The sequence below is a fragment of the Morchella sextelata genome (assembly GCF_020137385.1).
Source record: "Morchella sextelata strain SCLS chromosome Unknown scls_16, whole genome shotgun sequence".
In the NCBI taxonomy this organism is placed as follows: domain Eukaryota; kingdom Fungi; phylum Ascomycota; class Pezizomycetes; order Pezizales; family Morchellaceae; genus Morchella; species Morchella sextelata.
In genome coordinates, this window is record NW_025408631.1 from 799,546 (window position 1) to 823,498 (window position 23,953).

Here is a 23,953-nt window from a genome sequence, read left to right on the forward strand (position 1 = left end):
ATTGAGATGCACTTTCAACCAAGGCACCGGCGAATGACTACTGCCCTCCGGAGATTGAGACGGGGATATTCATTGGAGCCTTCCTTCGTCTACAGCGTGGAGATTCGACTGCTATTCAAATCCTCCGACGCGGGGAGGGAGGGGAGGGGAGAGTTAGATTTGTAAGGAAGGCCGCCTGATGCTTGGATGAGATTCGAGCCACTGTTTGAATCTTCGTGCTTCTCTTCGACACTCTGCTTGTAGCTACATAGTATAACCTCTCATGATGCTGATGAGAATGACGATGATGATGATGAGAAGGGCTTTCCAGAATGCCGCTAGACTTGTGTTATGTTTACATATATATATATATATATAGTAGTATATTAATGTTATTTATAAGAGGATCTATAATCTAAAGTATTTGCATACCTCTCTCTAGCTTGTAATCAGTTAATTTATTTATATGAGTCAAATCGGGTCTCCAAATAATCATAGTAATAGATGGACCCTTGATCTTCGTCTCCTTGATCCCGTCCCTCGTCCTTGATCTATGACACGACCGCTAGCGAGCCACTCGTGACGCCCGCAAACCCGTCATTCCAATCCTTTCTCTCAGCCCTGCCAAGCCATCGGGATCTACAGCGGCTCCTTCACACCCCCGCCAACGTCAACCACACCCGAATCCCACACCCGAATCCACACTCTTCACTCTACATCATATCTCGAGTCCATACACCAAACCCCCCCCCCACCTCGACATACCAAACCTCACAATGCCTCTCACAATAATCCGCACCGTCCCGGACGCCGCCAAATACACCCCTCTCACCACACACCAATCCGCAACCCCGGCCTCGTTCACCACCCCCGTCCTCCACTTCCGCAACGAATCCACCACCCTCGTTCTCGCCGCCACGCAGACCCCCCTCCTCCCCATCTTCGGCGGCCACAAAGACGCCGCGGAGCCCGAAGTCGTCGTGCCCGGCATCGACATCTGGGTCACCTCCGAGTACACCCCCTGCACCCCCGGGCCCTCATACACACCAGCCAACTAACTAACACCCTACAGGAACCTAATCCTCTACAATCCCTCCCTTACCGTCGGCGTCGAGCTCCCCTACACCTCCGTCACCCTCCACGCGATCCAGCGCATCCCGCACGGAAAAGGCATCTACATGCAACTCGCGCTCTCTCCTTCCGCCGCCCAGACGTCCAACAACGAGGCCTTCGACGATGACGACATGCTCGAGCTGACCGCGCTCCCTTGCAGTGGCGACAACGAGGACGCAACCGTCGACGCGTTCTTCAAGGCGCTGAGCGACTGCGCGAACCTCAACCCGGACCCGGACGCGAGCGGGAGCGACGACGAGGGCATGGACGGGCAGGTCATGTTTGAAGGAGGCGCTGGGGCCACGCTGGAGGGCTTTCCCGGAGAGGGCGGCTGGATCACGGCGGAGAATGTAGACCAGTTTCGATTTGAGGATGTGGAGGGGGAGGGGGAGGAGGGGGAGTTTAGGATTTTGGGTCCCGGGGCGGGGACGGTGAGGGCGAGGAGTGAGGAGGAGGAGGGGGAGGCGGAGTTAGAGGTGGTGGGCGGGGAGGAGGCGAAGTGGAGGAGGACGGAGTAAGGGTGGTTGGGTGGTGGGGAAAGATCTGTATCGTATTAGGTACGTCTGCTGCTCTTCCTGGGGGGAAAATTGATTAGAGGTCTGGTTTTTTCTGCTGCTGAGATTAGGTAGTGGTGTGATTGAGACTTTGCGTCGTGATTTGACTTGACAGCTTAATTGACCAACCAGGACCTGTAGAAGGTTTAGAGAATCAATGGCCCAAAATAATAGCAATAAAAGCGAAACGCATAGCACAAATAAAACTAAATTGCCTGATCCAAAGTTCTAGTAATAATCCCAATAAGGGTTTTATCTGAGACATCATGAGATACCTCTCGTTGGCCCGTGCAAGCATGAGTGATAATTGATGACCACAACCAAAAAATCCAACCATGCACCCCGCCTCTCCTCCACCGCCCCCACCTTAAGGCTTAAAGCCGACCCTCGATATCGGCCCAAGCATCTGGATAAATCCAACTACTTTTGCAAATATGCAACCACCCCCGCCTCAAGTATGATGGAACTACATACACATAGAGCGAACCGCAACTGACTACAGAGCCCGCCGGGGCGATTGGAACATGTCTTTCATGCCTCGGCATAAATGATTTATCAATGACTAGTAGAGCACTTGAGGGTTCAAGCCGTTAAATGTGGATGCCTTAATGTCCGAGGTGGGTGAGGTGCATAGAGGATATATACTACCAGGGCTAGGGTTTCTTTGAGTGCTGCTTGATCTGAACCAAGTATGTAGGCTAGAGAAGAACAGTTGATAAGTGCAATTGTTATCGTTTAAAACCAGAGATTCCGAGTGCGCCTGTGGGGCTGTCATTGCCTGGGCTCGTTCGTGGGGGGGGGGGTCGGGACTGGGCTAGCTGCGAGTATGGATGCCTGAAAACAGGCGTGGCTAGTATGAATGCCCGAAAACCGGCATGGCCAGTGTTAATGCCTCAATGACGGCGCATCACAACCAGAGCGGCGGAAAACCGGTACCTCGAGGTGCCATGAAGTACCTAGGTACATGGGCCATGAAGTAGGCCTTGGGGCCATGAAGTACCTACAGTCGCACCTCGTTATGTCGTTAGCGTATTCTGGGAGCCAAACCCCTACGAGATAGAAAGTATACGAGACAGCAAATGGTTTTTGGTGGAGAAGGGCAGTACCTGTCCCGCAAATCCGTACGAGATAGCAAGAGATCCGAGATATCTAATTACGAGATAGCGAGGTGCGGCTGTACCTACATACTCTACATGTATCAACGTGATTACTCCTCCGATCACGCACACCACTGCATCACATGGGAGCGCATACATAGCCGTCGAGATGCGGATGTGGTGTAACACAATGCGCAAGCCAAGTGCTTTTCTGATTGTTGTAGGCCGTAATTATTAGAGGCTTTTAGCCACCAGCAACCAGAAATCCACGAACTAACAATTCATTATCTCGGCCCCGTAATTACTCTGAGAGGGAAATCTTTGGCATTAGGATTGAATATATCTCTAGGTGTATCCTTGAGTCTTGCAGCCGAATATATCACATCCAACTTGCATGTCTAGGAAGTCTTGGGAGTAAATAATTTTTTGTTCGTTGCTTTAAGGTGCTGGCTAAAAGTCTCTAATACAATATATGATCTTGTCGAGACTCGAGAGAGTAGGCTCTCTAAAGAATACAATGTTCCTCTGTGTGCAGGCGCCATCCGAGACACTCCAACGTAACTACTGTCGTTCACGGGGTATTGGCGGATACTGGGTATTGGCGAATTGCAGGTAAAAGTTGGCTTGGCTGTCTCTTTTTTGCCCTGTCCGCCATCACCCAGTATCCGCCAATACCCCGTGAACGACAGTACCCCGCTTCTCCTTCAGGCATGCTACCGCTCTACTCGACAGAACTCCAGTTCTAGCTGTACCTTCCTGGTACTTTTGATCTTTCTTTTGCTTTCCCCTGTGCATCCCGTGCCCTGCCGGTCACTATCCCTGCACCGTGCAATGACCTCAACACATCAACGCCTCGATCAGTATGCTTATCGTCGATAGAGTACCTAATGGGTGGTGGGAATCACCCTCCCTGTTAACAAACTATTATAGGCATAGCTAACTCGACCCTTTGCTGCAACTGCAAGCTTTCTGCGGAAGTAAGCGAAAAAAAAAAACCCCTTCGGTGCCTAGGCTAGACTGTGCAGCGTTTTTTTCCCGCCCTAGGTTACATATATCAATCGTGTAGAGTAGATAATGGGGCACTTTCTCCCCCTCGAAGAAGCTTTCCACAAATTCAATATACCTAGGATCTATCTCTGCCACTAATTTCTTCTCCCTCCACCTAGCTAACCTCAGTCCTCCTGGTTTACCAATTGAAAATCTCTTCAAGAGTGGTGAGTCCGCGTTTTGATCATTGATCTTCATGGTGCTGGTTGTGGTATTGATGCGTATCTTCGGGAATAGATATCAATCATCTTCCGCGCCTACTCGTCGTTCTCAACCCAGATAATCAAATATTATCAAGACAAAATATGGAGCTTGAGTTGTCCACGTCTATCGACTTCTCGAGTGATAGGGATACATCTATACTCCCACTTTTAAACTGGGATAAACATCAGGCAACGAGCAGCAAACGGCAGGACCGCCATGGTAGACCGTCGTCACTCGCTAAAAACCTATCCCATTACCGCGAGAAGCTCATCCTCAGCGAAGATGAGTCCGGGGAGGGATCGGTAACGGACATTGACTCGGATGACGACTCGTTCCATTCTTGCCCCGATACACCACCCCTGTTAAACCGTGTTCGAAAGATATCTGAGCTTGAGGCCGAGGGGGAGCCGGCCTCAAGCTCAAATCCCCCAGGAAGTGGAAGTTTAAGCGAAACCTTCCAGAGACCCCAACGCATGGAAAATTCATACCCTAGTTCGGAAATCTTCCAGAAAACATCATATCTCCGTTCATCTGGATTGGGAGGAGCCGGCAGGCATAGACCACAGCTATTAAAACAGACCCCCGGAGCGGCTCCTGGGATACATCGAGGTTCCAATACTTCAGGTGGTTACAATAAAATCGGACAGGATTATAGCCCTTCAAGGAACCCTAATGCGTCTGTCGACAAAACCCGAACCGTAAGGGCCAGTGCTAATTACAAGCCGAGGACTCGGACTCCACGCCTATCCGCAGTTGAGACTGAGGAAATATACAATGGGGATCTCGATAGTGAAACAACAGACATCGATGATGTCAAAATAGACCCCGCCACTGTAAACAATCGGCTTTCTATGCACGCAAAACATGATGAACTTTCTCTTGTTAGACATTTAGGGAATGGTGGATCGGGATATATGGGTATAGGTGCGGGCGGAGAGGACGACGATGAAGAGGAGATTGCTTTTCGGAAGATGGCTGTTGAGTTCTTTGGGGAAGACTCTGTATCCTACCCAGGCTCTCCATTGGTATCTAGCGCTGCTTCCTCGAACAGAGAAGGAGGAGACTTGACATTCGAGGAGGACGAGGAGAAAGCCTTTGATGAGGTTTCGGGTTTTCCCGTTGATGATTTGTGGGATGACCTAGGCAGGGCAACAATCACTCGGCAGCCAGAGGGAGAGGGAGTACGAGGAGAGGGAGCGCGAGGAGAGGGAGTGCCTTTTGTGGTGCCGGGGAAGGATCATAATGTCAGTAACGATGAAGACCATGACGATGATTATGGCACAATAGATGACAGTTTCGAGGACGAGGTTATGAGTGAGTCCACCCCATGCAAACTATCTTATAAGAAAACACTCGTATCCATATCTTGTGTATTTGTGCGGTCTTTCTTTTTCTGTTAGGGGAACAAATGCATGTTAATAATAATACATTACTGGCCTTCATCATAATACTGTTTCAAGATGAAAGCCTCCTAACTGGAGCCGTGTGGGATTCTTTCCTCATTCACTTATCTAATACCGAGTGCTTAAATAGATCATCCAGCCTTGAACCCAGCGGCACACCCTTTACCAACGCTTCCTTTTGCCGTGCAGTGGGAAGCCACCCGAGTAGCTCTCGACCGGAAAATCCAGTCAAACAGTGCCATTTGTGCCTATCTCAATGGCTTCTGTGATGATCTCTTCAATGCAGAGGAATATAACGACGTGTGGAAAACTTTGACTCGGTTTTCAGAGGCCGCAAAGCTTCTGGAAAGGACCAGTGAAGCTATTTGGACGAGTCTAAAGCATAAACCTGGATGGCTCGACAGTACTTACCTCACGGGGTCGGTCCACTTTGGCACCCGAAATATGGGGTCAGAATCTAAGACCCCTCCACAAATAACACTCAATCCACTACTAAGAGCCCGTGGAAATCGATTCTTCAATCGATTTGGGTCTGATAGATTTCTACATCTTCGGCTTCCATCCTTTCAAAAGCTCTCAAATGATGATTCTGAAAAAGCGCGTGCCCGGATCACCGATTGGTTGGTGGAGGAAGAATTAGAACTCCTGAATAGAAGATGGAAGTGTTTTTTCATCAAGCATCCCAAGGACAGTGCGAAAAACTCGACTGTGAAATCTTTTGATCAAGCGGTATTTTTCGCTACAGAGGGTGTTGGGATTGGGGAAAACCTCGATGAGCAGGAACTAAAGGCATTAGGGTTTATAAACGACAACAGGAAATTGAGGCACAAAATGAGTGCTCGTGATTTACTGGAGTGGCATATTCCCCTCCAAGGAAAAAACTTGAAAGAGACGGTCTCAAAGTTTTGGTCGAGAATAAGTTTAGGTTGGTACTCTTGCATATACCCATGGATATTGAGCTGAAACTCTTAAGGATTCTCTGATGGAACACCCACCGTTACCGTCAACCCCTCGATGATTGAATTTGTCAATGGTTTTCGATCTCCTATCGGCGAGGTGATGGATGACGGCTGCTCTATCATCTCTCCGGCACTGATGAAAATGGTCCGTCGGGAGCTTGGTTCTGATTCAACACCAACAGCTGTTCAAGCGCGCATAGGCGGTGCCAAAGGTGTCTGGATGGTGGATCCTGACGGCGACTGGAACTCAGAAGAGCTCTATATAAAGGTCAAAACAGATTCACAACTGAAATACGAGGGTCACGAGAATGATAATGACTGGGCAAGGTTAACGTTGGACGTTCTCACTTCATCACACGACCCAAAACCAGCAAATATCAATACTCAGTTGATTCCAATCCTTGCTGATCGTGGTGTGCCTTTCTCGGTAATGAAAGAGCTTCTGGAAGAACATCTGGAAGGGCACCTTAATGAACTCTTCCAGACAATCGATGAACCCGTCCAGTTACGAAAGTGGTTATACGACCATGGGGGCTTGGCAAGGAAGCGCATTAGTTCAAAAACTATGCCAACTTGTGGCGCTCTGCCAAAGAATACGCACGAGATTTCCATACTACTACTTGAAGTAAGATGGCATCCTCCCTCACGTAATAACATGTGAAATTAATAGAGCTTATAGAGCGGATTTTTGGTGCGCGAGTGCCAATATCTGTACACACAGGTCTCATCGTATATCGATCAGCACTGTGAAAATTTAAAGAAGAAGCTGCACATAAGAATTCCCCATTCAACACGTCTCCTTTGTGTGGCAGATCCAACATTCACGTTGAAGAAGGGCGAGGTATCCCTAAGGTTCTCCAATGGAATCCTAGACCCAAAAACCATGAGGCGGACGACTGTCATACTTGGCGATATACTTGTAGCGCGAGAGCCGGCCCATTTACCTTCAGACATACAAAAAGTGGGCATTCTGGTCACCGAGTAAAACTTGATGAGTCTAATCGAGAAATCTTAGGTTAAAGCAGTTGATATTCAGGACTCCCCAAAGCTGAGAGAGTTGCAAGATGTTATCGTATTCTCTGTTGAAGGTAACAAGAGCCTTGCATCTTTACTGTCAGGAGGAGACTTTGACGGTGATAAGGTGAGAATCTTTGTTAAATTAGTTATGAGAGTCAATTACATCTCTATCATTGCCTAGCTAATTCCCGTTTGGTGACGGTAACCAGCCTTGGGTTTGCTGGGATGAACGTGTAGTCGCATCCTTCCAAAACAGTGACAGTACATTCGACGAATACCGTGAACGGGTTGAAGCAGAATTTGAGAGGTCGGACGAACGGATGGAAGACCTAGAGCCACACGAGCCAGATTTTTACAATCGCTTTTTGAGAATCGGAATAGCGAACTCCCTCCAGGAAAACTTCTTGGGGCGTTGTACTAGTGCATGGGACAAATTTTCCTACCGCAACGGGATTTCAGACCCCCAAGCCATTGAAACAGCGATAATGTGTTCTTTCCTTGTCGATGCTCCAAAACAGGGGCTATCGATCCGCCCTTCGAAAAGGGAACATGTAATAAAGATTTCGAACCGACTTGAACAGCCTGCGTACAAAGACCCCGGGGGCAGGGGAAATATTTTGAGAAATAGCACTAATGTGATTGATCGGTTGCTCTTTGTCGCTGAGCAGAAAGTGGAGGAAATGAAGATCGCATTCAACAATGGCTTTGGAGGGACCTGGAAGTATGACCCGATGTTGTCGAAACTCTATCATAACGAATGTGAATTGGCAAAAGGAGAGGCGGGAGAGCCATTGCGCAAAACGTTATCCTATCTGAGAGACGAATTTCGCAGGTTGTATAACTCATGGCGGGTGGCAGCGAACTCTCAATGTGGGTATAAAAACAATGTTTCAAGTCATTATAGTCAGTTCAAAGAGATAATGCCACCGAAGGATTTGCTCAAGGACCCAGTCATCAGTCGTTTGGTCCTGAACGCAAATTCCAACCTTTCGTACTGGAGTCTCCTCAGAGCCTCCGCAGCACATTATATGTGGCATCCAGAACACTCCCAGGCATTTATGTGGCTCATGGCTGGTCGCGAACTTTGTTTTATCAAGTCTCAAGCAATGGGGAGCAAGTCTGAGTTTGGGCCACGGACAATGATAGAGGAGATGTATGTCCCCTTGAAAACTAGTGGGAGGTATCAGAAAATCAGGAAGATGGACCAGGATGATGACGAGGAGGAGGAGAAGGAGGAGGAGGAAGATTTCTTGTAATTATTGACCTCAAATACCATCGTAAGTTTTTCTCTGGACTGTTCCTTTGAATACAAATCAATTGACCCAAGATACACAGCCAGAATTCGATGCATAATACCCCATTGATTGACCTTTCGATATAAAAGAAAACGGACTGTAGTCTCACAGTCCCAAAACCTTCCTAGCGCATTGTCTAACTCTCCTTGCATATTCCTGTTTATTATCCCTCCAAACCTTTGAGGCATCGATATTCGCCCCACTCTCGTCGTTTGGCTCGGCAAGCATGCTCATCACACTAATGAGGATTTTCTCGACACTTTGGATGGGCGACCAGCGTTCGCTGGCATCCTCATATTGGTTTGGGTCGTCACCGGGGGAATGCAGGATTGAGATGCATACGGTGCCGTCCTTGTAAACGTTGGGGTGAAACATTTCACAAGTAAATCTCATTTTTGGAGGATTTAGTGGATAGTCCTGATATTATGTATAATAGTTTTATTAGCGTTTGAATTTCACACATTCTTACACTTCTCAAAAAGCCATGCTACCGGATCCCTTCTGAGGCTGAGTGAACATACTTTTGGGAAGCTTAATGTCGCTGGGAAAACACCACCCTCGAACGGGGTTTCGTCGGGGCCTTGTATCAAGCACTCCCATTCAAAAAGATTTGATTCGTCAACTGGACCGGCGACAATGCCCTCCGGCGACTCTCTAAGCAAGGCCTTGTATTCTTTGAGTAGACGTTTGTTGGCTGCGGCAAACGACATGTTGGTGATGGGTGGTCGATAGATGTGGTGAGGTGACGAAGCTTGCCGCGTATAGAACGGTAGGTATGTACATACCTATATGTACCTACATACATCCTAGTTTGCTCTCCATACTTTCGATCACGTGTTAATTATTGGGGCGTGATCTTACTAGCGATCTAGCTAATCTAATCAGATCAGCGCTGCTAACCACACCCTTACTTAGGGTTAGGCATACCCAGAATCCAAACTTAAGGTGTTTCCTATAACGATCAGAAACGATCTATCGGCTCGAGAGTTAGACTGACAGTATGTAGAGTACTAGATCTCAGAAATAGACCCATGATGGCTTCGGTTGGATGATGGTGATCAGGGGCAGACCGAATTCGGCAGCGAGAGGGAGGTTTTTTATTTATTTATTTATTTATTTATTTGTTTATTTTTACACGCCGTGTTTGGGCTCATGGTTTGCGGGAACGGATTGCTCGCATATTTGCACCTAGCCTAACCGGGTATTGTTGTAGGTACATGTACTAAGCCTTTCATCATGGCACTTGCCAGGTTACATGTACAGTATCCGGTAGAATTATTGCGAAAGTCAGAACTAAAAGGGTGGGTTTCTTGGCCCGTGCTCACTGCAAAAATTCCTTTGAGGGCCAATGGGACTATCGGGTCACGGAAAACCCACTCTCGCATTAATTCTACCAGAATCTGTAGCTTATTATTGTGCTTTATTTCACTAGAGTACATGTACTTGTACTTATCAGAAGCCTCGCTATACAAAACTCTTCCTGTATAGGAAGATGGGCGGGGGGAGGGTGGGAGGTGGGGAATGGAAGTAAAGCAGAGACTTATAGATTATATATGATACGTGCTGTAATATACACTCTATGAATTTATGTGCGTGTTTTCGACAAGTGTGTGTAAGTAAGTATACGAGGAGGATGTATACAGAATTGTGTAGAACAATAAATTGGTGTAAAACACTTCTGGCAACTGGGGATTCGTAACAGTATTAATGTACTCTACCTACATAGCTTGATGATCCGTTGCGCCTTCTCTACCGTCCTCTACTCTAGAGTAAAGTCACAGGTATTGGGATATACTACACGTATTAGTTAAGTTACATCCATAAAGTCACAGGTATTTGAGTTTACTACACATACATGAGTTAAGTTACATCCAAACAAAATTGTTATGATACTTGTTAATGAGCTGGCGGTTGCCTCCGGCGCTATTACCTATTGAAGATTGAGCGCAAGGGCCTCTTTTCTGCTAGTCTTCTCGCTTGGGTAGACCCTGGATTGGAAGGCGTTCTACATGTATTTTGCCGGCGTAAGGATAGACTCCGAGTACAGTCTCCCTCCGCTATCCTTAGACGGATGAAATCATCAAATTCGCAGCCTGGACCGTGCACGCACAGTTGGGTATATCCGTTGCTCTTAATGGTTGATAATAGACCTAGAGCGAATCAAAAATAAGTGTTAGATACCTGCTTAGGCTAGTATTAGCTCAAAAAGGCAAGCTGCGAATTTGACAGTTTCATCCGTCCAAGGGATAACGAACCTGCATATTCCAAAATTTCTTGTTCGATGCAGCAGATTATTCGGTACAGCAGATAATATTCCATCATTTTCTATGTGAAATTGAAACTCGGATCACCAAAACCCGTTCGTAATAGCAGATTTGTGGCTTTATTGGCATTCGGTATAGCGGAGGTAGACTGTACCCGCGGCCGTAGGGTAGACTCTGCTGGACCTCTAGCGTAGAGTAGAGTAGGTACATGTATGTAGGTACATCACACAGAGTATTGACGACTGTCCTTCACTGGAACTTGACGAGTACCACTGGACCGTGTTAACGAACAAAACAAAGGAGTAGAGCAGCCAAGCTCTTTAAATTTCTCTGGCTTAAACCTCCCTGTCTATCAATAGCAGATATCCATTCTTACTCATGATTCAGGACACCGGAGCCTGGAGGGAAGACTCACAATCCCTGTTGTAAATCGACTGAACGAGCAAGGGCCATTCCTCGTTTATTACGTTTGGTAGAAGAAGACAAAATAAAGTACAGACCTATGCATGATTGTGTCATTGATAAAGGATTAGAAGAATTGATCAGGCTATTGGAGAGGAATATCGAACTGTAACAACGATACCAAAGCGTTGCTGAGCTTAGAGGATCAAGTGTGTGTATAGAGCGCATATATACAAATACATAACCTCACTTTTCAGTATTTTATCTACAAACTGCAGACATATACATATGCAGGTACGTACAATGCACATACATGGAGTAAATACATGTGCCTACATGTACTCTACTTGATGTAGAGTAGAGTACAAGTACTCTACTAGTAAAGTTGGCAATGCCGCTAAAGAGAGGTGCAAGCTGCATTGTTGCACTGGCATGGAGTTAAATGAGTGGTCAGGAGAAGGTCTAAACGGTCTAGTCCTACTTAGTCGTGGGCTAGGGATAAAAGTAGTAAGTGGCTACCCGCCAAACAACCTCCTGGGTTCTAAGTTCTTGGTTAAACAACTGCTCGTGCTCTGGCCTCTCTGTCTCGGTCTGCAGGCGCGTCTATTTCGGCAATTCATCGATACAAACCTGTATGTATGTATGTACTCTAACTATCTAGTTTCCCAAGATTCGAAATGCCTAGATGAAATGTGGCAGCTGGCGTCGTTCTTCGGTGTGATGCAGCAACCGGATTGGCAGTGTACATCAATCAGTGCCTATGGCCGCTACAATACTCTTTTGACAAAGAACCTCCAACAAAAATTTGCTTGTTCTACTGCTCTAATTACAGTGTGTAACTTCGATTCTAAGTGTTTCTGTTTTCCAGGTTGGATATATCTGCCTTAGTACCAGGTATTACTGTTGAGCAGATTGATGAACCTATTCTGCACTCTGCCGGGGAGATCCTCTCCTGCTTGCTGCTGGGAACCCCGCGCATCTGCTTGATTCACAGCCGCATCTCTTAGGCCTGCTGCCGGTGCTTCCCTTCTGGTCGTGGTTCTCCCTTTCTGGACCCTCTCCCACTTCTCCTCCTCTCCTCCTCTCCTCCTTTCCGTTCCCTCACAATCTTTCCTTTGCTGCTGCTACCACTACCACAAGTGATATCACAGCTTCCACTGCGTGATTTCTCCTACTTTCCCCTACACTCAACGTGACCACCAGAAATATAGGTAATTACTATTGAGTCCTATCTTCTTGCTTTTCTTCCCCCCCTTTCTCTGGGACACCATCACCGACAAACGAAACAAACAAAACAAGAAAATAAAGGCAGGTGGTGATGGGTCTTTTCTCTAAGAAGAACGGATCTAGAGCGAATTCCGTCACATCGGATAGCACTGGAAGTAAACCCGGTAGGAAAGGTTCTCAGACTTCCCTGGCAAGTACTATCAGGTCCCCCACGACAGGTCAACCAGGGAGATCTTCGTCGTCTGGAAATGCCTCCCCTCCGTTGCCAGCAATCCCTTCGATAGAATTACCTCCCGCGCCTGATCCAGGTATGGACCCTTCGGGCTATCTTAGGAGCATTTATGCCGTCAGAGAACGATCGAAATTCGTAATTCAGGCTGCTCTTAAAAACCAGTTGACCAATTTTACTGTGGATATGGAAAAGTTTAAGGACGTTGCGGAATACGTGGTTTCTATTATAAAGGTACCATTTCTTCACTCTGGCATTTCTTTACACTTTGTCTCTGGGTATATAACTGATTTTGCTTGTGCTGGATCGGGAAATACAGAGAGATTACGCACCTGACTACCACACAATTCCTCCCCATGGTCGCTGGCAGCACTTTGAGGTTGGCGGACGGCCTCGAATCGACCAATTGATAAAATCATGGCCATCGAGTGTGGATACAGCAGAGCAAACAAGAAGATTGATTGATCTCTTTCTAGTTTCTGTGTTGCTTGATGCTGGCGCTGGCACCAAGTGGCAGTACAAGTCTCAGGACAATGGCAAAATATATCGCAGAAGTGAGGGACTAGCTGTAGCAAGTTTAGACATGTTCAAAGAGGGTCTTTTTAGTAGCAATCCTGAGCAAAAAGAGCAGGTTGATGGTGGGTTTTTCTAGCTATTCCATAAACATCAAGCTCTCTGGAGCTCCGCTCACGTGCTCGATTATCGGGATCAACATTGACTGACCTTGAATAATGCTCTGTAGGGATGGCGTTGAAGGGACTGACCGTTGAGATTCTTGCAAGAGGCCTGCAGATTTCAGATAGCAATCCCATGGATGGCCTCGAGGGTCGGTCATCGCTTTTGATAAAGTTGGGAGAAGCTTTAGACAATCAGGATTTTTTCGGGGTAGACTCGCGCCCTGGAAATATGCTTGGTACGTCTCAAACCATGATGACTGTTTGACATTACCATCCTAACCAGGCTTTCTAGACTACCTTTTGCAACATTCCACAACACAGAAATTCGGTGTAACACCGGTAATCCCAATCCCCACATTATGGAACGTTCTGATGGAGGGACTTGCACCGATTTGGCCTCAATCACGTACTCAGTTTGATGGCGTTTCTTTGGGCGATGCATGGCCCTGTTCTTCAATGCCCCCTGCACCGGGTTGGGAACGCATTGTTCCCTTTCACAAACTCACTCAATGGCTTACCTATTCTCTTATGGTTCCGATGTCAAAACTGATGGGGGTGATGTGGGCAGGCGAGCAGCTTCTCACTGGTCTTCCGGAGTATCGTAACGGCGGCCTTCTAATAGACACTGGACTTTTGACCTTGAAGCAACCACAGATGGAAAGGGGCATCCAGGCATACCATGCAAACGCAAAAAAAGCGGGCCAGCCCAATGTTGAGGTCGTACCTTTGTTCGGGCCTGAAGACGATGTAATTATCGAATGGAGAGCTTGCACATTGGGGTTTTTGGATATGCTGTTGGGTGAAGTTAATAACTTGCTGGACTTGAGGAATGGCGATCAATTGACTTTGGCGCAAATGTTGGAGGCGGGTACTTGGAAGGTAAGTGGATATTTCCGAAATAATAATGTGATAGTCTCTAAGTCGATCTTTTAGGGTGGAAGAGAGCTTGCAGAGGTCTCTAGACCAAACACTAAGGAGCCTCCAATTATGATATTGTCAGATGGCACGGTATTTTAAATATGCCATCAATTCAAAGATAGTCCCGGTGATGCGTTGGACATGCGATATTTTCTTACCCCTTTAAGTTTTACTTTTATTACTACATAAGGGGAGCTCGAACTGTGCAGTGTTCTCCTCCGTGTCTACTCTAGGGATCCCGTTTTCCATTTTATTGCCCACATTTCTGGATGACTTTGACGGCCTATACATCATTTGCCCTATTTATTCCGGATATTTCTTTGATCTAGCTGCTGGCCTGTTATGTTCTATTACTTTTCTTAAACTTGATTCCACCTATTTGTATTTTTCTTCTTCTCGAGGACTCGAGACTTATGTTAATGTTGATCTTTCTGTACTCGGATATTTACTCCTAGCAAAACTTCATGTGGTTGATAAGCGCGGTTCAAAGTGATGAACGGGGTGGATGACCTCCTGGCTGCCACTCCGTGCTACCACGATTACCTTACGGATCTAACTAATAAATACTCGACTCTGTAGAATTTAACGCAAATATCATACCACAGGCCTTTGGGTTATTTCGAATCGTTCCTGCAGTCTGATACTACATATCAAACAAGTCACGTGATAATCGAAATTTCTTTTTAGGGTAGAGCTCTGGTGGGATCTCGTTGCCAAGCAAGGGATGAATGTAGGTACAAGTCTCTGGCATTTAGTGAACGGATCCTCACCTGTCAACACCCCATTTAGTTCGCTCACTTAATGCCAGAGCGTTGTACATACTCTACATATGCAGGGTATTTGTAGAGGAGAGTAATTCCTGACACTTGTGCCATTGCATACCATGATATGCAATAGACGTTCAGTTTACAAACGTCAGGAAAGTACATGTACTATGTAGGCACTGCCGAATATATGTAGGCACATACATATATGTAGAGTACTCAAAGTAGAGTAGAGTACCGCAAAATCTCAGGAATAACGAATCGAACTGGACTGGAATATTGGCCTTCGGATTGGTCAAATGCTTGTTGAGCCTCAATCCCACAGACCCAAAGCGTAACTTTTGGTCATCTTGACCAATGGGTAAGTGGTATTCCAGCCCAGTCCGATTCGTTATTCCTGAGATTCTGCGGTAGGCCAACTTGACGGTATGTTCTGGATTTGGCTGCACTAATGTTTAGCCATGGTGGGCAGCATCAAGATGCGAGTTGTTGCTAACACCACTTTTGGTACATATCACTATTGACACCTCTCTAGATCTCGCCATGAAGCGCTGTGACCTGTATCAACCTCTTCCGGGAGTTCTGCTTTCCTGCTTGGGAGGATCGGCAGGCCTAAAAAGTAGAAGGTTCTAGCTACTTCTATCTATGGGGATGAGCTTATGTACCTACAGTTGACATTTAGGTGCATGTAGCCCTACAACACCATTATTTTAGTTCAAATCAGTTCCCCGCACCCATAACATCGAACCATCCACCTATCCATCCACACGCCTACAAATCTATAAATACCAGACCATTACCACCTATCTCACAATCAATAGTAATGCCTTCTCCAGCAACTCTCGCCGATCAAGGCTCCAAAGCGCTCAACTCTCAAAACTATGCTCAAGCGATTGATTTGTACACCCAAGCTCTGAGGCAGACCCCCGAGTCTCCAGATTATTACTTAAAGCGTTCCACTGCTTATCAACGTTCATCAAATTATGCTTCCGCACTACGTGATGCCGAGTTAGCTGTTGTCCTTGCCAATAAGCGAGGAAAACGAGAACTCATTGGTGTCGCCCAGCTCCGCCGAGGGATATCCTTGCTTATGGAAGGAAAGCTAGGGGACGCCGGTTTCTGCTTCAATGAAGCAGAGAAAAAGGCTAGTAACGACAAAGACAAGAACCTCGTTGGCATCTGGAAAGGCAAGCTTGAGATGCAACTTGCCAAAGTGGATGAGGACGATATCACTAGGGAAGTTACCGTGAAGGAGATCCCCGACGTGGAAATTCCCAAAGTGACCAGCGAGAAAAAGGATGGCCAGACTGGCCTATTGGGGCAAACAGTTGCGCAGGCTGTAACCCCGCCGATTGCTCATCCCAAAGGTGTAGTGACTCCGCCCAGCAAGATTCGACACGAATGGTATCAAACCGCTACCCATATCGTCATTACAATCTATGTCAAAGGTGTACCAAAGGACGAAGCTACGGTAGAGATAAAAAACACATCGGTATACTCCTCTTTTCTTCGTATAATGGAGTATTAGATCGATCTTGTCCTAATCGATTTATCCAAAACAATAGCTCTCAATCGCCTTCCCACTGCCGTCCGGGCCCGAGTTCACCTTCGACCTCGATCCTCTCTTGTACCCTGTTAAGGCCGACAAGTCATCGTGTGCAATCTTACCAACGAAAATTGAGATCAAGCTTGAGAAACAAATTCCGGGACAAAAATGGGGGGATCTCGAGGCATCTGAGGCAACCCAAGGAATCGGAACAATCCCACTCCCCACAACGTCTGCAACTCCTACCTCAATGGCTAAAGTAGATCTACCGCTTTATCCCACATCCTCAAAGTCAGGGCCAAAGGATTGGGATAAGGTTGCAAAAGATCTCACACGCTCTAAAAAGAATAAGGACGTTGCAGAAGGTGAAGCTGTCGATGCGGAAGAGGGTGGAGAATACGATAGCGAAGCCGAGAGTGGAGATCCAGTAAACCATTTTTTTAAAAAGCTCTATAAAGATGCGGATGAAGACACTAGGAGGGCCATGATGAAGAGCTATGTCGAGAGCAATGGAACCGCTCTTAGTACGAACTGGAAAGAAGTTGGAAAAGCTCCTGTTGAAACAAGTCCACCAGGTAGGATCATAAACACATGTATTCCAAACTCACTCAACTGACATTTCATTAGAGGGTATGGTAGCACATAAGTGGGACAGTTAAAGGGTGGTCGGCTATAAATCTCTAGAGGTGTTGGTGAGATTGTCAGTAGTCGTAAAGGTTTGCTAACTAATGATAATTAAATATTAACCTTGCAATACTCGAAGTGCGAAAATGTGGAAATCCGTAACCTACTCTAGTTCAATCAAAAGTGAAAAAATGGGGCTTGACCAATTAGATCGGAGAAGTATTTGTATTACTTTGATTCTTGCAAGGTAGGGTACAGTTCGCTGAGATCAAAAACGACCCGCCCCCCGTCATAAAAGCAATTGATAATACTGAATAATTCTCTTGATCATTTGTGAAGTGTTAAAATAGCAACTTTTATGATGATGTACAGTACTGTAGTAGACTCAAGTAGAGATCATAGATATGATAGTATTCAAACTCCAAAACCCGAAAAATAGTAAAATTTGCATATGAGGCTTGACCAATAAAGGCGAGTTTTATCCCTTAGTCTGGCGATGCGGACTCGGACCCAGTACTTTATTAATTCGGCTAAGAGAAGTGAGACATGGTGGCGCGCAAAGACCTCATGTCAATGATCGGACAACGTCTTCATGGTTTACATATGGCTCGAAAAGTCATAAGCCCACACCGGCTCAGACTTTGGAGGTGTCACGCCCGCATGGGTTGCAACAACCGATCCACCAAGACAGAGAGTGATATCCTGTGATCCTCGCCCCGTCCCCCTTCGAGTACCTTAACGGGGCGGGTCTAGAGATCAACCACCCAATCGTTACATGTGTTCATATATTGTTCTAGGACCTAAATTACGCAAGGAATCCAAATTTGAAGTCCATTTTTTCCTAAAACCAAAAATAAAGGTACAATAAGATCATTTCACAATTTCAAAGTAAATATTTCCTACCATCAGCCCTTAGCTTTCTTTCTGTATCGGCCTCCACCATTACTTCAGCTTCCTCCTGCCTACTAGAAGGAATATTAAGCCCATCGTGTAGTCCTAGTCCCACTTCTGAAGGTCTTCTATGACTTTTGTAAATCTTATATGCCTTATAGATCTCTGGTGAACTATCACGGGGATCGTAGGCGATAGACTTTAGTGCCAAGGAATACAACCTAGGTAGTAACGTAGACGTGGACGTAGACGTAAAGGTATGCTTTGACTATGGACTATGGGTGGCTCTACCTGGTATGATAAACCGATTAGAGCCCTATGACGTAGTGCGGACAAGAATAGTATTCGTGGAATAAATACAGAGGTTGCGTAAAGAAGAAAGAGAAGAAGGAAAACAAACAAAAGCACGAAACAACGCCCCCTTATATATCCACCCATAATCCAACGATGACTAATACCTTCGCGTAACAGAAACCCAAAGAACATAACAGAAGTCCCCATTACAAATCCTAATTCCACTACACAATACCTCCTTCCTTTATCCCAGTTCATCACCTAGCCGAAATACATAGCTGCCGTTACAGACCACGCCCCCCTCTAAGGCCTACCTCCTGGTAGGCTTGGGCTTTCCTGGATACCGTTCGTGGAATCGTTTAACGATATCAGGTGAATGCTCAAGGTCCGATAGTGGTTGCCAGGAGGCTTCATCATATCCCATATACCGTACCAAATACTCAAATCTTCCTCTTCGTTTCCTCGAATTCAAGATATCTTCAACCTCCCACTCTTCCTGTCCTTCAGTTTCAACTGGAGGTGGAGGTAGTTGTTCCTGACCGGGCAAGGGATCATTGGCTGCGGGCGACAATAACGAAACGTGGAATACTGGATGTATTTTCATCGAACGAGGAAGTTCTAATTCATAGGTATAGGGATTGACCATTCGTTTAACGTTATACGGTCCAATACGTTTCCAGTCGAATTTCTTGGAAGGTCGTTTGGTTAGAATATGACGAGTCGATAGGAAAACCTTATCTCCTAAATGATATCGAGGAGCTGGAGTCCGATTCCTATTGGCTGATTCTTCTTGTATCTTTTGCGCTCGAAACATCTCTTCTTTTAGAAAATCTATTACATCCTTCATTTCCCTTGCAATATGATTCGCTTGATCCTCCGCCGTCGTTCGACCATGTTCCAAAGGGCCAAAAGTCATTCTTGGATTTCTTCCTGAATTGGCATAGAATGGGGAGACCTTTGTTGTTTCGGAGGCATGATTGTTTGTTGCAAATTCAGCCATTGGTAACATTCGAGCCCAATCATCCTGTTGATAGGAAACATAGCTTCGGAGGTACTGTTCCATTACGGCATTAATTCTTTCCGTTTGTCCATCTGTTTGAGGGTGGAATGCGGTAGAGAATTTTGGTGATATTTCCAATCGATCACAAAGCGACCTCCAGAATTCTGCAACGAACTGTGTTCCTCGATCGGATACAATAGTATCTGGTAATCCGTGTAACTTCCAAATATTATCGATATATAGCCTCGCTACTTCCCTTGAATTTGCCTCTTTAGTCGTCGGTATTAAATGTCGCATCTTGGTTAGTCTATCCACCACAACCAAGATTGCATTGTATCCATCGCTCTCAGGAAGATCAGTCACAAAATCCATCGAGACATCTGTCCAGGGTCCATTGGGAATCGGCATGGGGCGAAGTACTCCATAAGGTGCATTGTGTGATGCCTTGCTACGGGTGCACACATTGCAATTCCTAATATACTGATCGACAAACTTCCGCATCTGTGGCCAGTAATATTCTCGACTTAGGAGTTCCAGAGTCTTCGCTCTACCCGGATGTCCTGCAGATGGTTTGTCGTGGTATTCTTTTAAAAGCCTTAGTCGAAGGTCATCGTCGTCTGGTACATATAGCATGCCTCGATAAAGCAGCCGACCGTTGTTATCTTCCATACATTCGGCAAGTGAGATTTTGTTTGAGTGGCGTATGCCATTCCGAAGCATATTGAGGACCTTGTTTGGGAAACTATCCACTTGGTAAGCTTTTAAAAATAACTCCTCTACAGTGGACGCTCCTTCAGCGGATTCATTTGACAAAGAACCCGCGAACAAACTTAGCTTAGTATCCAAATTTTTTCGTTTCAGAATCACTTGACTCTGATGCGTCAACCGTTCATCCCCCTCTTTAGGTAGGTCACCTGACCTCCTAGTTAATGCATCTGGTTTTGTTCCTTGTTTTCCTGGCCGAAATTGTATAACGAAATCAAAACGTGAAAGAAATTCGGACCAACGGGCTTGTCGACGATTTAATAATTTTGTTGTCATAAAATACTCAAGATTCCGATGGTCGCTAAGAACTTCAATTGGAAATTGAGCTCCCTCCAGATGATGTCGCCATTCTTCGAAGCATCGTATAATTGCTAAAAGTTCTTTATCGTATATTTCGTAGTTACATTCTGCAGGAGAGTGTTTCTTTGAGAAGAAAGCGACTGGATGTAGGATTCCTTCGTTATCGCGTTGAGATAGGATTCCTGCTGAGACATAGTCGGACGCATCGGTTTCTATCACAATCTTTCGATCCGGATTAAAATGAGCTAGGATTGGCGCCGTTATAAACATCTTTTTCAAAGTTTGAAATGCTTCCTCCCTTTCATCCGTCCAATCAAATTTAACATTCTTTTTCGTCAAGGCTGTAAGTGGAGCAACAATTTTCGAATATCCTAGAATGAATCGCCGATAGAAATTTGCAAATCCTAGAAATACTTGAACATCACGAAGATTTATTGGTGTGGTCCATTCCAAGACATCGATAACTTTCTTTGGGTCCATTCTATTCCCATTCGGAGTAAGGATTAAACCGAGATATTTCGTTTCTTGAACCATAAATTCACATTTTTCAGGTTTAAGGTGAACATGATTCTCATCAAGTACCTTTAAAATCCTTTGAATGTGTTCTTTATGTTCTGATAAAGTTTCGGAATAGATAAGGATATCGTCTAAGTATGCCGTTACGAATTGATCGAGGTAGGGACGTAGAATATCATTGATCCAATGTTGAAATGTAGCAGGGGCATTAGCTAATCCAAATGGCATTACTGTATATTCGAAATGTCCATATCGAGTCCGAAATGCCGTTTTCCATTCATCTCCCTCCGCTATCCTGATTTGATTATATCCCCAGCGTAAATCCAACTTTGTATAGTATTTTGCTCTTGACAGCTTAGCTAGGGTTTCCTTTAACAATGGTAACGGATATCGATTTTTGATTGTAATCGCATTTAGACCTCGATAGTCAACACAAAGTCGAAGAGTTCCATCGTTTTTCTTTACGAACAATATAGGTGCTCCCGCTGGTGATTCACTGGCTCGGATGAATCCTTTGGGTAAATTTTCATTAAGATATTCCCGTAGTGCTTTCAGTTCAATCTGAGACAATCCATATATAGGTCCATATGGTGGTCGTTTACCTTCTTCCAGTACTATCTCGATGTCATGGGATGGTCGATGTGGTGGGAGAATTGAAGCATCGTATTCTTTAAACATATGGAGACGATGGTGAAACTCTTTCGGTACTAATTGTTCAATGTTGACCGTAGATTTTTCAGTTGCTGAAACGATGACCGTATGGTGTTCCGGTAAGGGAATCGAGATGCCATGAACAATAACTGCAGTTCCACTGAGTGAACAGTATTGACAACAGCTTCGAGAGTCAAAAACAAGTAGATTTTCTTTTGGTCGAATCGTAACATCATGTCGTCGCATCCAAGGTATCCCCATCACAATCGGATAATGTCCTAACTTTGTTACAAAACATGGCGCAACTTCCCGATGACCATGAATGTCTAACGAGACATCGACGATGTGGGTAATTTTTCCTGACTTAATAGGCCTTCCATCTATAACGTCTACATGACGAGGTATTTTAAGTGGGGTCATTATAAGATTGTTGTGGCGTGCAAAAGATTCATCAATAAAAGCATATCCTGATGCTCCGGTATCAATAAGGGCGTAGGTAGGTATAAAAGAATTTTTATTCTGTGAAATCGAACAAGTTACTACAAGTTGATTTCCATCCATTTCCTCCTCTGATACCGAAAAACCAGAAATACACATCCTAGAAAAATCCTTAAATGGTCCCTGGGCTAAGCCACTTAGTGCAGGGACAAATCTTTTGCTGACTCGTTATCGCTTCCGTCATTTTCTTCCACTGTCAACGCCGCTCCTCTCATCACAGGCCTCCTTGGTTGATTTCCAGTTGCCCTCGCTTGGGGGCAATCTCTAACCATATGTCCAACACCTCCACAATAAAAACATCGGCCCTCAACTAAGCGGGCATTTCTTTCGGTAGGGGAGGGGCGACGACGCCCTCCAGATAGATCCATTGGTACATCACCTCCCGGGCGGGATGAGGGATGACTTTCAGTAACAGGTGCATTGGCGACTGGGGCGGCAGCGCGGGGAGCAGAAACAGGACTTGCTGGTGGAGGACGAGGGGCCGAAGTAGTAGTAGTAGTAGTCCAAGGTTTTTTACCTCCTCGCTTAGCTTCTGCCGCTCGGCGACGATTATCCAACCGTTGCAGAAGTGTCGCACAAGCATTTACCGTTGCAGGAGTGTCATGGTGTATCATTGATTCATCGAGTTCCGCATTAATACCTTCCATCAAAGCCTCAATCCGAGAGACTTCATCAATACCTGACTCAGCAGCATATCGTTGGAACTCAGCAAAATAATCGGCGAACGTTCGATTTCGTTGACGGATGTTCCTAAGATTCCTCCTAGCCGTACGCATCCGATCGGGATCCCCGAAAGCAGTATCCAAAATCTCATAAAATCGTAGCATAGAGGGTAAAGCAATACCTTCTTCGCCAACATATTGTAAAAACTGATTAGCGGCAACGCCTTCCAATCTGCTGAATGCATAGGATAGTTTAGACTGTAGCGTAGGATAGCGATCGGCATTTCCCAATAGCTTAATCTTCATTTGTTGCTTAAATAGGTGTAACCTTTCTCGATCACGATCCCCCTTGAATACCTCAGGGTCTGGAAGCTTCTCCGACCGATAGGTAGTATCTGTAACGGGTGGTACTGGGGGTGCAGGTGGGACATTGTCTTCGTTGGGTGCTTGCACAGGGGCGACAGCCTCAACAGGAGCCTGTTGAGCTCGGGCAGCAGCAAGATCTTGCTCAAACCTTCTCCTCGCCCTCTCGGCCTCCGCTTCTACCTCCTGTAAATCCGTTGCATATTGAGCAAGACCATGTTGGCACTGTTGGAGGAGTGCATAGGCTTCAGTTCCAACAGCATCATCGACCTGTGGATGCGCTTGAAAAAGGGCTTGGAGACTATCGCTGAGTTGTTGATAATCAATAGATGCATGTTCCGACATTGTAAACTATGGTATTGTATTGGTTGGCGATAGAGGACGCAACCTACGTATCACGGGGATCGTAGGCGATAGACTGTAGTGCCAAGGAATACAACCTAGGTAGTAACGTAGACGTGGACGTAGACGTAAAGGTATGCTTTGACTATGGACTATGGGTGGCTCTACCTGGTATGATAAACCGATTAGAGCCCTATGACGTAGTGCGGACAAGAATAGTATTCGTGGAATAAATACAGAGGTTGCGTAAAGAAGAAAGAGAAGAAGGAAAACAAACAAAAGCACGAAACAACGCCCCCTTATATATCCACCCATAATCCAACGATGACTAATACCTTCGCGTAACAGAAAC

At 45.8% G+C, this 23,953-nt stretch overlaps 7 protein-coding genes across 7 annotated transcripts; 4 read left to right on the forward strand and 3 right to left on the reverse strand.

Annotated features, from left to right (window-relative positions):
* Window positions 1-755: 755 nt before the first annotated feature.
* On the forward strand, window positions 756-1,610 carry H6S33_003914 (uncharacterized protein; the record flags this gene model as incomplete). Its single annotated transcript, XM_044835263.1, has 2 exons — window positions 756-991; window positions 1,052-1,610. 2 exons carry the CDS (start codon window positions 756-758, stop codon window positions 1,608-1,610), a joined length of 795 nt encoding a protein of 264 aa, XP_044691448.1.
* Window positions 1,611-4,095: 2,485 nt separating this feature from the next.
* H6S33_003915 (uncharacterized protein) lies at window positions 4,096-8,629 on the forward strand (the record flags this gene model as incomplete). Its single annotated transcript, XM_044835264.1, has 6 exons — window positions 4,096-5,308; window positions 5,528-6,322; window positions 6,371-6,981; window positions 7,036-7,317; window positions 7,372-7,497; window positions 7,583-8,629. The coding sequence occupies 6 exons, from the start codon at window positions 4,096-4,098 to the stop codon at window positions 8,627-8,629; spliced, it is 4,074 nt and encodes a 1,357-aa protein (XP_044691449.1).
* A 144-nt stretch (window positions 8,630-8,773) lies between these two features.
* On the reverse strand, window positions 8,774-9,378 carry H6S33_003916 (uncharacterized protein; the record flags this gene model as incomplete). The annotated part of the gene is made up of 2 exons (XM_044835265.1): window positions 8,774-9,085; window positions 9,190-9,378. The coding sequence occupies 2 exons, from the start codon at window positions 9,376-9,378 to the stop codon at window positions 8,774-8,776; spliced, it is 501 nt and encodes a 166-aa protein (XP_044691450.1).
* Window positions 9,379-12,652: 3,274 nt separating this feature from the next.
* H6S33_003917 (uncharacterized protein) lies at window positions 12,653-14,484 on the forward strand (the record flags this gene model as incomplete). Its single annotated transcript, XM_044835266.1, has 5 exons — window positions 12,653-13,024; window positions 13,110-13,428; window positions 13,533-13,703; window positions 13,760-14,346; window positions 14,401-14,484. The coding sequence occupies 5 exons, from the start codon at window positions 12,653-12,655 to the stop codon at window positions 14,482-14,484; spliced, it is 1,533 nt and encodes a 510-aa protein (XP_044691451.1).
* A 1,488-nt stretch (window positions 14,485-15,972) lies between these two features.
* On the forward strand, window positions 15,973-17,354 carry H6S33_003918 (uncharacterized protein; the record flags this gene model as incomplete). The annotated part of the gene is made up of 3 exons (XM_044835267.1): window positions 15,973-16,641; window positions 16,715-17,270; window positions 17,323-17,354. The coding sequence occupies 3 exons, from the start codon at window positions 15,973-15,975 to the stop codon at window positions 17,352-17,354; spliced, it is 1,257 nt and encodes a 418-aa protein (XP_044691452.1).
* A 1,460-nt stretch (window positions 17,355-18,814) lies between these two features.
* Window positions 18,815-22,297, reverse strand: H6S33_003919 (uncharacterized protein; the record flags this gene model as incomplete). Its single annotated transcript, XM_044835268.1, has 1 exon — window positions 18,815-22,297. The coding sequence occupies one exon, from the start codon at window positions 22,295-22,297 to the stop codon at window positions 18,815-18,817; it is 3,483 nt and encodes a 1,160-aa protein (XP_044691453.1).
* A 74-nt stretch (window positions 22,298-22,371) lies between these two features.
* On the reverse strand, window positions 22,372-23,604 carry H6S33_003920 (uncharacterized protein; the record flags this gene model as incomplete). The annotated part of the gene is made up of 1 exon (XM_044835270.1): window positions 22,372-23,604. One exon carries the CDS (start codon window positions 23,602-23,604, stop codon window positions 22,372-22,374), a length of 1,233 nt encoding a protein of 410 aa, XP_044691454.1.
* Between the last annotated feature and the right edge of the window lie 349 nt (window positions 23,605-23,953).